Raw genomic sequence first — 17,097 nt, 5'->3', positions numbered from 1 at the left:
AATGTATTAGGATAATTTAGTTTTACAAAGCTTTGGCCTGACTTTTAAATCTGTGTATTTAAAAAAAAAAAACAAAAACACACACAACATAAATTGTGCTTTAAAATCAGTGATTGATTCACATTGCTCCATCCTGGGTGAAATCAACACTTACCAGTTTATTAAATTCTTAATTTACCTTTTTTTTTTTTTTTTTTTGAAAATTGCTGGAACTGTTTGGAAAGGTGTAGGCTGAAGTGCAAGTATCCAAAAGAATAAAATGGGAAAAGTGGCAATGGAGGGAAGTCTGGGAGAGGACATGTGGCCAGCCATTTCTCAATGTAATGCTTGTATGCAATCAATTAAATCTTAATGCCGTATTTATTGGGCAGTGATTACTTCTTGCAGAAACTTTCCTGTTTATAGGACTCTTCTTGGCACCAGATGACAGCAATTAAATTACATTGTCATGTTTAATGGCAAGTTTTATAAATAAACATCCCTTCTAGTATTCCAAAGATAAACATTGGTGCACAAATCGTGGTGATTATGACAAGGTCAAGAAAAATAACTTTTTTTTCCAAAACATACTCCTTGTCCATGTGTGACTGCACTGTGGGAATTTAGGTTTGCTTTTCTCTTCTTCCTTCCTGTGTGCTCCTCAGCTCTGACTGGACAGGCAATTGAGAACCTCCTGTTGAACTTGTAAAAATTTAAAATATTGGCAGATGTTAAACTGATTTGGAAGATTTAGATTGAAGTTCATTCCTTAAAGTAGTAGTAGTAAAGAGGCACCAAACACATAATATACAGTAGATATTGACAGGTTTCAGAGTAACAGCCATGTTAGTCTGTATCCGCAAAAAGAAAAGGAGTACTTATGGCACCTTGGAGACTAACAAATGTATTTGAGCATAAACTTTTGTGAGCTACAGGTCCCTTCATCGGATGCATTCGGTGGAAAATACAGTGGGGAGATTGATATACACACACAGAGAACATGAAACAATGGGTTTTATCATACACACTGTAAGGAGAGTGATCACTTAAGATGAGCTATTACCAGCAAGGAGGGGGGGAGGAGGAAGAAAACCTTTAGTGGTGATAATCAAGGTGGGCCATTTCCAGCAGTTGACAAGAACATCTGAGGAACAGTGGGGGGTGGGGCGGGGGGGAGAAATAACATGGGGAAATAGTTCTACTTTGTGTAATGACCCATCTGTAATTGAGTGACCAGAGAGATTGACGTGTTCTCGGACTGGTTTTTGAATGTTATAATTCTTGACTTATTGCAGTGTCACAGAAACATGGTTTGGTCCCAATCAGATTGTACTTGGATATGATGGGACTAGTGGCATAACTAGACTGATGAACTTTATATCGTTCTTCATGAGGTATTTGTGGCACACATGTAAGAATACTCCTAGAAACTCTCTAGAATGAATCATTGCGTTTTGAAAACTGTTGAAGACTTAACGTTTCTCAATATGATGACTGTCAAAATGACAGTATTGCTGGATAAAGTGTGGTCACTTGGGGTGTCTCATGGACATGTATGATCAAACCAACTTTCTGCCTGGTGATGTCTCTGTGCAACTAGCTACTTCTGTGTTTAATTTTGAATGAGGTGCAATTTGTATCTTAGGTTCCTGTAATTATTTAAAATTTGGTTTCTAACAAAACTGAACCATTTTAAGGCTGTCTTGCTGTTAAGTACTTCATAATTGCAGTACAGCAGAAGCAAGATTAATGAATACTTGCTTGGTATCTAGGCACCTTGAGCAAAATTGTGAATGGTGAATTGATATTCCAGTGAAACCAATTTACTGACCTACCAGGTGTATCCAGCTGGAGGGGGACTGTGCAGCCAAATAGTTAACCAGTTTCATTACAGGATACAGCTGAGTCTGAGTGAAATCTAGGCTATTTCTGTCCCTTTCAGATCACCCAAAGATCTCCTAAAGCAGTATTGCTCTGTTCTGCCCCTCAGTTGCTATCATGCCTATACTAGGAGTGTCCTATCATAGGCTCTAGTCTAGTTTGGAAAATTAGTGCAGTGTAAGAGGCCTGTTTACCAGAAGGGATTAAATTAGGGAAAGCCTACTGCTTAGCACTGACATAGGTAGCCCAAATAATTGCTTCTCTGATAGCTAGATTGGAGGCTTTTTACATGGACAATAGAGGACTGAAACTAACTCTGGTTTTATTTTTGTTTTGAATAGACTAATTCTGTTCATGCTCAGCAATAATGTAGTCTAACTGGCAGGAGGCATGAAAGCAGAGTTAAGCAAACAACCAGTGCTGTGCAGCCTGTGGAGGTACTGTAGGTATCTTTTTGCCTCTGCACAGGTGGCATGTCAGTGTCTGCAGACCTTAAACCTTTCAGATTTCTCAGAAGCCCTTAGGTTCTTAAATAAAAGATTAGTCTGTCAAAGGGATAGAACTCAGTGTGTCTGTAAACCTACTTTCTGAATCTGAAGAGGCACAGACCAAAGCTCAACTACTTTGACTTGCAGTGGGCTGGTCTCCAAATCTTGTGAATGCACCTTTTGACTTTCTGTACATGCAGGTAATTGCATTTACTTGTGGAAGATATAGTAGAACCTCAGAGTTACAGACACCTGAGTTATGAACTGACTGGTCAACCACACACCTCATTTGGAACCAGAAGTATGCAATCGGGCAGCAGCAGGAACCTGTCACCCCCTCCAAAAAAAAAAAAAAAAAAAGTACAGAACTGTTAAACTTAAACTACTAAAGAGGGAAGTTTAAAAAGCTGACAAGGTAAATGAAACAAGCACAGAAAGAGTTCCCTTAAATTAAAATGGTTAAAAGCAGCATTGTTCTGCATAATAAAGTTTCAAAGCTGTATTAAGCCAGTGTCCAGTTTAAACTTTTGAAAGAACAGCCATAACATTTTGTTCGGAGTTACAAACGCCGGGGGAATGGAAGTTGTTTGTAACTCTGAGGTTCTACTGTAGCCATTTGTGCAACTATCTTTGGAAACATTTGAACACTCTTCTGCAACTGAAATGCTTTCATTTCTTCATGGAGGGAACTGAAATCTACATTCCATACTGAGTGACCACCTAAAAGCTAAATTGGACAATTCATTAAGCTGATTTCTGAGAAGTGTTAAGTTTTGCCATTGATACTCTGGCTTTGAGGTCTGCAGGTGCATGTTTTGGCTCTACAAATACCTGCATTTGTCTCTGTTTTATAACTGAATGTAAATTATAATGCAAATTGGGTATAGTGCTCATGCTTGGCAGGCTTCCAGTGCACATCTTGCTGCAAAGCTTAAACAGCTGTATTAGAGCTGGAGTTTACTGATGCAGGGTTGTTTGTTCTTAAGTAACTCTTGCTGATTCTAGGATCCTCACAACTTACTGTATCCTTACCAAATATTAACTGGTGTTGGTCAAATTGCTGTTGAGGGTAAAATCACTTTGAAAAGAATCAGGGAAACCATAATGCTTTTTGTGCAATGTGATCTGTGCAATCTGCATCCTCACTTATGACTGCAGTGACTCCTTTTTCTGACCCTGTTTTTATATACATGGGGTCCTAATGGTGGCATAAATACCAATAAAGACAGGGTGAATGGTATTTCTGAATGAAGCAATAGGATTTAGCAGACATTACATTTTTGATAGTTACTTCATTGCAACTTCTAATATTGTGAGTCTTGGCAGAGGGCTTCTATTCTGGAAATAAGCGGGATGAAAGGGGAAGACTGAAAAGAATACCAGATACAGGAGAAGGAAACTAAACAAACATTAATTATTTCTAGAGACTTACCTTAAATTTATTGTTGGCATTCTCTTCTGTAAGACAGCACTTAAAACAGATTCTCAGGAGAAGATCCTAGATAGCAAAACATCTTTACAGGAAACTTTTATTAAAGAAGCTTTAATCTAACCTAATGTTCTCAATAATGTCTTTGAGGTTCCTATGATTTCTAAATTCTTCTGTGATTTGAGTTGTAATAAAACTTCATTTAGAATTTTCCTCAGCACCCCTTCCTCCTCCACAGGAGTCATTACTTGACATGAGACAGTTTTCTCCTATCTGTACTTAATCCAGGAAATACTAAACTCATTAAATCCTGCAGCCTCAAAGAGCTTGACTCAACTTGCAGCCTCCACTTAATCGCCACTCAATGAGTATTATGTAGGAGTTTATGTAGCTCCCTGTATCTAAAGATGAGGTCTCTAGATTTCTAGACAATCTTTAAGATGTGATTCCTGTTAATGTGTAACTTTTTTTCTCAAGTGAAAATGGAAATCCAGGGAAGATGGAAAGTATGGAAATAAGCTTGTTGAGATTTTCTAAACTCTGCCCCGGTCAAATACAGAATAATCAGATTGACACACATCATATATTGATGGTCCCCAGAGAATGCCTTACTCTTCATACAGAGGTTGTGAAGATTTTCCACTTGCATGGTGTCCATGAGCAACCCTTGGAGTCTCACTTGCCAATTCAGAAATGTAAAAAAGGATAATAAAAGCAACTTTCCTCAGCATCTGAAGGGCACATGTGCCACCACCACCATTTATAGCATCATTAAACACAGTTCGTGTACCTGTATATGCAAACAACACAGGCAGTTTGCTTGCTTCCCTATGCACTTTAACTGGAGTGGAATTCTGAAACAAAGTGGTGGCTCTACAAAACCTGCCTAGTTCAATGCACCTCTTAAAAACCCTGCTTTGTGTTGGTCAGAATTAACAGCAGATCAGCAACATCTGCAAAATGGTACCAGAGCATTTTGATATTTATTTCAAAAGTGCCGTATTTTGAAGTTCAATCTTAGTGCTTTTTTGATATTATCTGTGGCCAAAATGTAATGGACAAGGCAAATTTTAAGAGGTGATATGACATGAAGATTTGGATCAGAAACCTTAATTAACATAAAATGAGGAGTACTTGTGGCACCTTGGGGACTAACACATTTTATTTGGGCATAAACTTTCATGGGCTAAACATGAATCCTTTCTCTCCACCTGCACCCTTTATGTCCCTCTTGTTTGAAAAGCCCTTTTCTTCGTACTTCAAAAGGATCAAAGATTTTTTTTGTGTGTGACCAAAATGCTGCTATTTCTCCATAGGAATGTGCATAAATGTAAGACACTTAGACACCAGGATGTCAATATGTGTAACTGACTCAGAAACCCTTTGTTTCTAAAGTGATGACATTAAGGAAGGCCAAGCCATTTTCTCTGTGCCTAAGAGGGGAAATGCCATGATAGCATAGGAAACACTGAAAGAAACAAAAAGAACGAGGAGTACTTGTGACACCTTAGAGACTAACAAATTTGAGCATAACCTTTCGTGGGCTAAAACTCACTTCATCGGATGCATGCAGTGGAAAATACAGCAGGAAGATGTAGATATATACACAGGACATGGAAAAAATGGTGTTGCCATACCAACTATAATGAGAGTAATCAGTTAAGCTGAACTATTTATCAGCAGGAGGGGGAAAAAAACCTTTTGTAGTGATAGTCAGGATGGCCCATTTCCAACAGTTGACAAGAAGGTATAAGTAACGGGGGTGGGGGGAAACATGAGGAAATAGTTCTACTTTGTAATGACCCATCCACTCCCAGTCTTTCTTCAAGCCTAATTTAATGGTGTCCAGTTTGCAGATTAATTCCAATTCAGCAGTTTCTCATTGGAGTCTGTTTTTGAAGTTTTTTGTTGTTGTTGTTGAATTGTGACTTTTAGGTCTGTAATCAAGTGACCCGGGAGATTGAAGTGTTCTCTAACTGGTTTTTGAATGTTATAATTCTTGATGTCTGATTTGTGTCCATTTAGTCTTTTACGTAGAGACTGTCTAGTTTGGCCAGTGTACATGGCAGAGGGGCATTGCTGGCACATGATGGCATAAATGACATTGGTAGATGTGCAGGTGAACGAGCCTCTGATAGTGTGGCTGATGTGATTTGATGAAAAACATTTGTAACAAGCTTGTAATATTTACAAAGTCTGTTGGCAAAACCATCTAAATTTAAGGGGAAATGAGAATTAAATCAGGGGTCTGAACCTCAATTTACCTTGGGGCCAGTGCCAGTCTTCAAGTCCTCCCAGCGGGCCAATGATGTTACTCATGCCACCTAGAACCTGCTCCCTAAAACTCCGCCTGCCTAAGGCTCTGGGAGGGAGTTTGGGTGGGGTAGGGGATTGGGGTGCAGGCTGTGGGAGGGAGTTTGGGGGCAGGAGGGGGTGTGGGGAGCGGGTGCAGGCTCTGGGAGAGGGTCAGAGGCACAGCACTTACCTGGGGCTCCAAGGTAAGGAGGCTCCAAGGGGTGGGGGCCTCCATCCCCACAGCTTCCCATTGGCCACAGGGGTGCTTGGGGCAGGGGCAGAGCATGGAGGCACAAACTATCCCCATCCTGGGGCCACAGGGAGGGGCCAGCAGAGCGAGCAGGCAGATGCCATTCAGCTCCACTGCAATCCCTGGGCCATCGTAAATCACCCGGGCGGGGGAGCACCCAGGGGTGCAGGTGGGGCCAAGGCAGAGACCTGGCCCCAAATCTGCTGGAGCCCCATGGGCCACATTGGGGAGGTTTGCAGGCTGCAGATGGCACATGGGCCGCTAGTTTGAGACCCCTGTCTTAAATGGTGCATTTTTGGATATATAGTTTAAGTAAACAGGTGGACCAACCACAACAGGATTCCTTAACTGCCTTGCTGGGTTACTTTCACTCTTGAATCTGGAAAATCAGATCTGTTGACTGAATGCACTGTATTCTAATATTCCACACTGGATAACTGATACCATTGTGCCTTTGCCCATAACCATTTTTGCTAGTCTGCACATGTGCGTGTTGTCTCTCCCTTGAGAAGCCCTGCACTAAATAAACAACTTGCACATGTCTGTTACAACACAACTTCATTACAATTCATCACTCTCAAACAGATGGGTCCAGACCCTTAATCCACAAATTGCAGACAGTACGGACATTACTTTACTCAGTATACTCTCATTCCAAAATCCAGTCACGCTGTAAAATGCTTTCTTTAGTGATGGTATTTAGTGTGGCCTCTCCCTAGTTTTCTAGCTGCCTATTAAACAATTCCAGCTGGCAGAGCAGGAACAAGCACTTCCGTAAGCATTCCCACGATCCTTAAGTAAGGAGCATGACCTTGCAACCATGTGCCACTTTTCCTCCCTTGATATGAGAGAGTGGGAGGTAAAGACAATACTTGGTTAGAAGGATCCCCTGCCTGGGGTTGGCTGCTGGAGCTGGGCATTCGTAGGCCATCTAAACAGTATCTTCCTCTAGGGATTGAGAGGTTAGGAGGGGAAAGCAACTTGATTTCTTTAAATGTGAAGAATGGAAGAGAACCAAACCAGACAACTCTCAACTTATCAACTATAGTAGATTATACTGTTGAGTTGTGAACTTGGACCCATTTGTTACAAAATGTCAATTTAAACTAGAGAAAAGGTGTCCTTTAGCTCAGGGGTTCCCAAACTGTGGGCCACAGCCTAAAGGCGGGCTCTGACAGTCCTGGGTGGGCCACCATGTGCAGAGTTGGGGGGCATTGCTTGGGGCATTTCTTCCTCTTTTATGTGAAGTGTGGATTTATTAAACCATAAAGCCAAAATTCTTTTCCTGCAAAGCAGCAAGAATACATACTGGACCGTTACTCAACCTTTTGTTTTTCTTCATTGAAAAATAGTGGGCAGCTCTAGATTACTGGATTTTTCTTGCTGTGTTTGCCATCTGAAGAGCAAGGGCTTGTTCCTTGATGGGAAGTGACCACTGGCCATGTGCTTCCCTTGTGTGATGCGAGTTCCCTGTTCTGTGAACACATCCTCTTGAAACAGACAAGCATTGTGACTGGAGTTCACAATAAATATCTGACTATTACTTGCATAATTTACAGGCATACTTAGTATCAAGAACACTTAATGTTCTAGCATTCCAGTCTAGTTACCATATTCTCATTATTCAAGGTGGAAATCAGGCTTTCTGTAGGAAGTCCATGTGTTCAACTCAAATCCCCAGAGTTGCTACTTAAAACAAAAAGAAAAGGAGTACCCGTGGCACCTTAGACTAACAAATTTATTAGAGCATAAGCTTTCGTGCACTACAGCTCACTTCATCGGATACATTTTGAAGTGAGCTGTAGCTCACGAAAGCTTATGCTCTAATAAATTTTAATCTCTAAGGTGCCACAAGTACTCCTTTTCTTTTTGCGAATACAGACTAACACGGCTGCTACTCTGAAACCTTAAATAATCAAGACGCTCTTGGAAAATGGGAACTCTGTGGGTTTGGGGAAAGCAATAGAGAGAACGAAAACTAAGAGCAATGTAAGGTGATGCTGGAAATGCTTGATAAAAATGAAGAACCAGCCTATTCTACAGTTCAGTGGAATTATGACCTGCTGAACCAAAATTTGAGCAAAAGTGGTGTTGAGATTACCTCTGATGCTACTGAATATAGCTTGTGCAGTGCTGCAACTTCTACTGATGGGTGCCTACTAGTAAGAAGTATATGTTTGAGGAGATGGCAGGAACAAGGTACAGCTGGTGAACCTACTGTTGCAGAAATGTTCTGAAATAAAGGGCACACTTGAGTGTGGCTGCAGATGAACTTTATTCATCACAAATTAATATCTATGGCATTAGTTAAATAGAGGAATTGGATAAATTGGAAGGGTTATTTTTAATGATGTGGTATTTGGTTGATTTTGCATTGCAATAGAAATGTAATTTCTTTAACCACTAAAAAGCATTGAAAGTTTCTGGTTTCTTGTAATGAATTGTGCCTCCACTTGCACTAAAGAGTAAACACTTCACAGTACAGTATGTGTCTTCATGATTAATCTCCAAGGGAGGTCGGAGAGGAAACACTACAGAGACCTCTGATTTCCACAACTCTTATATCTCTGTATCGAATCCTAAATCCTATGCATGGCTTGCGTTTCAGTCTGGTACAAATGATGAAATGCTGATTCTACTTAAGCCCTAAATTAGGACATTGTGTAAAGTGCCAATAAATACAACTAGGTAATTATGGAGAAAAATCACTGATTAACTGTAGAAAACAGGGATGTTTTGAGAACAAGAGGGGTGTTTCTGTGCTGCTGTCTGACAAAGAATGCCGGTTGCATCTAGTCTCATTCTACCTTTTGTATAAGGAGCAGCCTATGTATTTCTTGCTGTATTTCTTATTTAGCTATTTTGTGCATCCATAGTTTAAATAGTGTATACTATGGTGTTACCCGATAAACCACACAAAGCAGTGTTGGAACACACACTGGCTAACCAATCTACTGAAGGAGATCCACAACTCTGTCAGGATTTTCTGTCAGGCCAGTTAAATTGCAGACCCTACCACAGGAGGTGGGTATCGAAGTATGCATGTGTATCTGGACTGATGAACACCTATATTTTCATTAGTAAAGGAGGGTAATGAAGGGCTCTAACAGGACTTTAATCTATTACCTCAAGATGCAGAGATGTCATAGTATGTTATCATGCACTGGGGTCAGGGCAAGGCCAACTATTTCCACAGATATCTATATCTATGATCTGGGCAACTTTTAGGCTGTTTGGCCTATTTTGACTTTAGAATAATGTCAAGCAGGCCTTCTTACCTTTTTTCTGCTTCACCTTCTTGGTCAGTTTTGGTACATTAGTGTCTTCTAAAAAAATGAAAACTGGTGTACTAGATTTATTGATGGAGTCCTGATAAGTATCTACTACACTTGGATAGGAAGCTGTTAGTGAATGGTGATCAGCTGTGGTTAGCATGGAGCTTGAACTTGTCCCTGATAGGCATTTTAAGCCCTGGTCTAATGTGGTGGCTGAAGGCTTGTTAGCTTGCAGTAGCATTAGCTGCCACTTGGAGGAAACCCATGATTCTAAAGATCTGAACTGGGAGCCTCAAAAGTAGGCTCCTTTGCATCTGCTTTTTTTAATGCCATATTCAGTAATGCAGAAGTAAGTTCTTTTACTGTAGGAAACTCATGCAGTATAATATGAATGAAGTTAGTTGTCTGGTATAGTCAGAGATTACTAAATTCTATTTTAAATATATATATGTAGTTAAAAGGTGACTAACTCTTTGAAACTGGAGCCAAATCCTCTAGCCATATGTAGAACAGTATTGTGATGGAAAGCAACTGAAGTGCTCCTCATTTTGTTTAGCTGTGATACATTGTCTGCATTCATAGACTGAACAAACACTACTTTTCTGCACTAGTTGCAGGTGACCAATTTTTCTTCTTTCCCCAGAGTGACCAGCAGCTGGATTGTGCCTTGGATTTAATGAGGCGTCTGCCTCCCCAGCAGATAGAGAAAAACCTCAGTGACCTGATTGATTTGGTAAGTGGCATTAATGGGCTAAAAAAATACTGAGCATCAATAGGTGGGGCAGGAGAGAGATGGCTTATTATGTGACTATTCGGAGGTGTGGTGGCTTTGTTTGTAGTTCCTTCTCTGAAATCAACTGAAATTATGGCTTTGACAGTGCATCAGAGGTAGGTCCCTGACCTTGATGGGAAAGCCACTTCTCTCTCTCAGGTTACTTGGCTTTCCTTAATTTCTTATCGGAAGTGGGTGTTTCTCCTTGAAGGGTGGCTTTTTAAAATTAGAGAACCTTCTGAAAAGGACACTAATGCATGCGTGCATGTTTAATTCTGGGCAAGTAAGCATTAGCAACACTCAGAATGCAGGGTCATCCCAATTTTAAAGACCATACTCAACAATGTAACTTCTTTGCTATAGTTCATCAAAACTTCATATGATGCACTTCCCATCACTACGTACCAGGATATTTATATAACGGATGCTACTCCTCAGACTGCCTTCATGCTAGTCCAAAATGCGGTTTGGGCTGCCACAATTTGCAGTCTGACACAAGTTCCTCTTCTGTAGTTAAAGCAGTGATTCTCAAACTTTTTTGTTCTGGTGACCCTTTTCACACGGGAAGCCTCTGAGTGACTTTCTCACTGCCCCCATTAAAAATACAATTTTTATATTAAACACTTATAAATGCTGGAGGCAAAATGGAGTTTGGGGGTGGAGGCTGACTGCTCTTGCCCCCCATGTAATAACCTCATGCCCCCCTGAGGGGTGTCAACCCCAAGTTTGAGAACCCCTGTGTTAGAGTGATGTCAGATATTCAAATGCCAATGAATTAATTGGATTACTGTAGGCTGGGTATTCAGCATATGTTGCTATGAGGACCCCATTTTTAAACTTGAGAAGAGCAGCCCACTCTAGGTGGTCTTTTTCTGCTGCTGACAAATGCATGCTCAAATGGCTTGAGGGTGAATGTGAATACTTAGTGGGAATATTCTTCTAACAAACTTGGATGAGTGTTGGGAAGCTTAACTTTTCTCTAGAAAGACTTTTGGTCAACATACATGTTAGAACTGCAAATTATTGATGTGCTGGTATGGTGCCTGCTCCAAGAGAATTGCTATAATGCTAGTATATGAAGACTCGGAAACCTGGGATTTCTGAAGAGTATCAGATACTTCAAACCGAAAATGACTCCACACCATGTGGTCTGCAATCCAGTGAATATTTTTAAACTAGTTTAAACTTTGTGCAAGTGGTCAGATTTCCCTTCTACCCCCAAAGTATGTTTCACTTTTCTGGTGAATTACTGTGGGTGGAAACAAATTCCTTGTGAGGGGAGAAAAAAGCATAGTTAGATCTCTGCCAGACTGTACAGTCACTTTCTTTTTGGCATGAAGTATTAAATCTCCCTTAAAACTCAGGTTTGTGCCACATACACAATCTCATTTGTGGAGAAACAAAGCAGATCCAGATTACCAGAATATGGATATATTGCGCACACCCTATTTTACTGTGATAACTGGCAAAACTGATTTTGTTCTCTTGAAATATGTACAACAATCCAAAAATGCTTCCTTTGAATTTGATATTTTGACCTAGGCTTGCTTGTACTGCAAGCTTTGTGGGGGCAGGGCTGTGTAACTCAAAGAGCATCTTGCAGACCAGGGCTATGTTACTGTAATATAACATTAAGGTTAAAAGAGGGGGAGGCTTAACATAATCCATTGGCAAGAAGAATCCAATCTTAGTATGTGTTGACACTGGCACACTTTGAGCCCTGCGCCAAGGAGTTCAATTCTCAAAGCTAACATTTCTGCAGATAGTCAGGACTTGACTTAATTTTTAAAGCAAGAAACACTAGTTTAAGTGTCCTGAGCTGCTTCTCATGTTTATGTATAGAATAGTTGCTGCTTAGGTAATGGGTTCAACTGACCTTGTCTGGAGGGCTGCTCTTATGTAGCTGGACAGGTCTGCTATAAAGTATTATCATGAGTGGCCCCCAGGTCCTTCTGGATAAAGTAGTAGGTTACAGGAACTGTTCAGATTCGTAGTGTCTAAACAAGTCTTGCAAATCAGTGCACTTGTATGTGTTTGGGAACTAGAGGTGGTGCAGAAAGGGAAAAGACCTTGCAAGTTGACCAGGATTTTGATATTTGATCTGGTATGGTCTCTGCATATTCCTCCTTCAGCAACTGGAGGTGCCCTCCAGAAATAGAAACTGCAAAAGGGGCTGCAAGCTCTTGAAATGTGTGTGCTGATCTGGGTCAGACCGAGAACTAGATTGCATGTGCACGTTATGTGAAAAGGTTCAAGGAAACTGCTGCTAATGCCATGCTGTGACTTAAGTTGGTTTTCAAGTGTTGCACTGGCTTAATGAATTTATGGAGGCAGGAAGAGAAGATAAAGAAAACAGAACTATCCTAAAGGAAATAGCCACCACACACTTTGGAGGCATCTCATTCGAACATGGTTTAATCTGAAATGTTATACTTCTATTGCTGACTGGGAGTCATTCATTCAACTTCAAATAAAAATATAAGATACCAAACTGGTAATAAATCTAACATGTAGCCATTATCCCATTATTAACCTTTTATTACAGTGACTATCTGCCCCATCAAGATCACCCCCATTGTCCTAGGTGTTGTACAAACATACAGGAGACAGTCTGCACCAAAGGGCTTAGTCTAATTTAAAACAAGTGGGTGATCAGAGGGGGCTGGGGATGAAGGCAGAGGTTTATAATGCTAGGAACATCTGGTCACAGACAAGCTGTGTGCACAACTAGCAGATTCAAGGCTATTCTTAAATATTAAATCTGTCCGAACTGATCACCATCTTAGCCATTATCAGTTGGCAGTCTTCTACCATGAAGCCAATAGTAAGTTTTAATGTGGAGAAGAGTGTTCACTCTAAGGAGCTAAATGGAAGAAGGCTCTTGTAGGAGAAACAACTCTGCAGATGAAGGCTGCTCTCCAGATAGGAGAGCAGAAAGGAAAAGGTCATAGTGCAATGTGAAAAGTTCAGTGGGGCTCATCTAATGTAAATTGCTAGGAATAGCTGTAGTGGAGGCTGCAGAAATTGGAGGAAAGTTGTGTGTTTATGGCCTAGACAAGTGATCACACAATGTGGATGTGAAAGTAAAGGACAGATCTTGAAACGATGGAAGAAATGGCAATATTTGGATAGGACCTAAATGTGTACTGCCAGGCTGTGGAACTGAGTTACTGAGAGGTGATATTGGGGAGGGTGGTAAGGGTGTGGGGAGGAAGAGAAGACTTTTTGGAAGGGAAGTTTAGTAGCTCAGTTTTTTTTTGGTCAAGTTGATGGCAAAGGTCCTTGAGCCCGCTGTCAGACATGGAACAGGATGGACGGAAACAGCTCAAGAATAGAAGTGCTGACTTGAGTCATCGGGATTAAAATTGTGGATACAGTCATTTAGTGATAGACACACCACGCCCTGATCCCTGTAGGATCCTTACCAAGAGTGGAAGAGGACCCATCAAATGAGAACAGAAGGATTGAAGATCAGAGGTAGGAGACCCAGAAGGTGGTGTCCAGATGTGGTTGGCAGCACTTCAAGATTTTAAGGGGAGACGGTATATTAATTGGTATCAAAGTGTAGGGAGATACAGGAGGACACACTTACTGTGAGGGAGTCTTGTCTGCCTGCTGCAGATCACCTCCCCAACTCCACCAGCCTGTGACAATGCAAGCATGCTGGCCTCACTCTGTAGAAGTTATTGATAGGCACACACCAACCCACAAGTCTTCCAAGTGTCCCTCTGGAGTGCCTAGCCCCTGTTTCGCTGAACTATGTTTTACTCCCAAAGGAATAGTACACACAAGTTATACAATATTCAATTCAGGATCACCACTCCACATAACGTATGAATCTAAATGTTTGTTTTTAAAAAAAAAACAAACAAAAAACAACCCCACATATTCTACTGATAGTAAGTAAGAATATTGGAAACAAATGGTTACATATAAAACAATCATAATGTGCTTTGTAGAACATAAACTTAAGACATTCCCCTGTTTCCTACAGGATAGCTTACCCCAAATACTTCTTCAGCACTTTCAGCCAGCATGGCTGAGATCCCCCTTTCCTAAAACCAAGCCTGCTGGCAGCTTGTTGTCACAGACTGAAGGATGCCAAAGCATCTCTCTGCACCTGATGTATGATAACAGACTTCTGATTTTCACCTGAAAACAGCTGCCCCCTCTTTACCTCCCTCCTTTTAAATTTCCTTCTGGAGTCTCCAAAAGCTCTTCATTAGCATTAGACTCCATATGCTAACACTTCTGTTGTAAGATGCATAATGGTCCACCAGGAAGCTAAACATCTCCCACATCCTGTCTGGAGAAGTTTGTCTTGGGAAACGCTACCTGTGAGTGACCTGCCTTTAACTACAGGGCTTGGGGAACATAATTTTCAACATGTAGAACTCCTTGCATATTTTCCATGCATCTTGCAATGATTATGGTGACCATTGTGACACGTGCTTTCAGTAGAGACCTTACATGACCACCTTTGGTGAATCCAGGGGATCCCTGTACCACTATGAACCTCTGTTCCTTCTGCCAGTAGGCATTAAAAGCTTCCTGGGTCAAAAGTAAAGATACTTAAAGTCAAACTAAGTTCTTAAGCAGCATTTTTCTTTCTTTGCCTATCTGTAAGTTTGTTCATGGAAATATTTTTTGTCGTTTTGTGTGTACAGTGAAATTGATATTAACCAGTACTTGCAGATAAAAATTAAACCTTCCAAGCATGCTATAAGATTTTTAAGAGCAGTTTCAGCAGAGAAGGGTCTTGTGACCTCCAAGACACTGCTTTCCAGAAATTTCTTAAAGCTAATGCTGAAATGTAGAGTCAAAACTTGAAGCTCTGTCGTCTTAGTAAAGATAAAGTAATTCTTGATCTTGCTGCTGCTGCCTCAGACTAAGTATGTTGAATCTAAAGTATAATTGTGTGCTTAGTCTCATTTTAATCTCACAATGAGCAACAGGTCACTAATAGCTGGTAAATTCAGGAAAGAATAGACGATGCCTTCACTTCAGGTTTCCTGAACCTGTGGAATTCAGTCACATGAATTCACTCATATACCATGGCTGGCTTTAAAAAAAGCTGGATAAACTTCCTGAAGGTGGTTAAATAAGCTAAGGTCAAAGTGATCCACATTTGTGTGTCGCGACGTAAGCTATTCATTGCAGGGGTCAGGAAGGAATCTTTTCCCTGACCACTTGCAGGTAAAGCCCTTTGTAACTGGCTAGATTTGCATCACCTGGGTTTTTGGTAATCTCCTGGAGTCTCTTGTCCCTGCTGGAGGCCAAAGGTAGGATACAGACTCATTGGTCTCAATGATCTGACTACAGCAAATCTTGCTTCTTGTGAAGCTTTGAAGAATAAACAGTTATTAAAACTTGAGACAGTACAAAAAATATCCAGAACAAGTTGTCTAGGAAACTTCATGGGAAGTCTTGAATTAAATAATTGGTTTGAATCTTCTAATAGCACTGAAAATTGTTAGTTATTTCTAAATGTTTGTTTGAATTACTTTTTGGAAGGTGCTTAGTAGTGCTCTGCATGCTTTCCATCAGCAACACTCTCTATAGGCTTCTTGTTCATATTGAAAGGGTAATATGAAACAGACCAGTTTGGACCATTCCTGTTAGAATACGAGCCCATATGATGTGGTATTCCCCCCCACTATTGATAGTGCAGTCTCTGCTGGAGACTGAACATGAAACAGTCTCTGAAATTCATTAGAAAACCTCTTTGTCCTCGCTGTCGGATTGCCATAGGGTAAGGGTACACAAGCCTTGCAACAATGTCACACGGTCACCACTCCAAGAGCCAGAGGTCTGCACTGAAAGTGGATAAAAATCAGTTACTCCTTTTAAAAATTGTCTAAAAAAAAAAAAATCCTCAAATTTTATTTGAAAGTATGACGCTTAAGACCTTAGTTTATTATGATGTACTAATTTAAATATGCTGCATCATTGTGCCTTCAAATTTGAATGCGTTAAAAGATGCTGTTTAACTAGATACTGAATCGAAGGAAAACCTCTAACTTTTGAGATCTGTTCAAATTCTATAATTCAGTAAATGACATTGTGACATTTTAATATCCATTTTCATTCTTTACAGTGGAGTGAGTGCTGGTATTTACATTTTTCCAAATGTAAGCACTTTCAGTTTTTCTTCAGAAAAGATTTTGCCTTAAATACTGTTCAGTTTAGTTAGTAGGTTCAGAGAGTGTTTTTTCTCTTGACTAGGTGGTTCAAATTTCAGAAACTGAATAGGAATTGGAAAAGCAGGAAAGCTTATTTTCCCTCTTCCTATCTATCAATAAAAACCAGGTGGGAGAGGATGGGTGCCTTTGAAGCCAGGTTGAAGTCATGGGAGGTGGAAGTCAAGGGACTGAAACAATCAATTCACTAACTACAGTTAGTGGGTCCTTTTGTTTAATCATTTTTAAATGCAAAACCCCATCTTGATTTTTTTAATGTGTCCAACATATTTAAGGTAACTTTGTTTAATTAATAGTGCTATTTGTGCATTTAATTTCCAGTTTCCACCTAAATGCAGCCTGCCACAAATCACCAGTGTAAAAACAAAAACCTCCCCCTCCTGAGTTTTTTTTCCCTAACATAAGAAAAAATGTAAAAACGGACTATCTGAATAAATATATGTTGGCCTTTATAATTGCTTAAATATAGATAGTGTTGCCTCCTGGCTAGCAAAAAGTACCAAATGTAATGGTAAGGCAATATTTAGT

General features: G+C 40.4%; 1 protein-coding gene across 2 annotated transcripts in view; it reads left to right on the top strand.

Annotated features, from left to right (window-relative positions):
• CAPZB (capping actin protein of muscle Z-line subunit beta) overlaps positions 1-17,097 on the top strand; it is a 105,727-nt gene that overhangs the window by 16,067 nt on the left and 72,563 nt on the right. For both annotated transcript variants that reach the window (XM_038376444.2, XM_038376443.2), the window contains exon 2: positions 10,241-10,330. In XM_038376444.2, coding sequence (XP_038232372.1) covers positions 10,241-10,330 — 90 coding nt within the window. The remainder of the gene's footprint in view (positions 1-10,240; positions 10,331-17,097) is intronic.

The sequence above is a fragment of the Dermochelys coriacea genome, chromosome 18, assembly GCF_009764565.3.
Source record: "Dermochelys coriacea isolate rDerCor1 chromosome 18, rDerCor1.pri.v4, whole genome shotgun sequence".
In the NCBI taxonomy this organism is placed as follows: domain Eukaryota; kingdom Metazoa; phylum Chordata; order Testudines; family Dermochelyidae; genus Dermochelys; species Dermochelys coriacea.
Note: the sequence above shows the minus strand (reverse complement) of the source record. Positions and strands in the feature narration are given on the sequence as shown.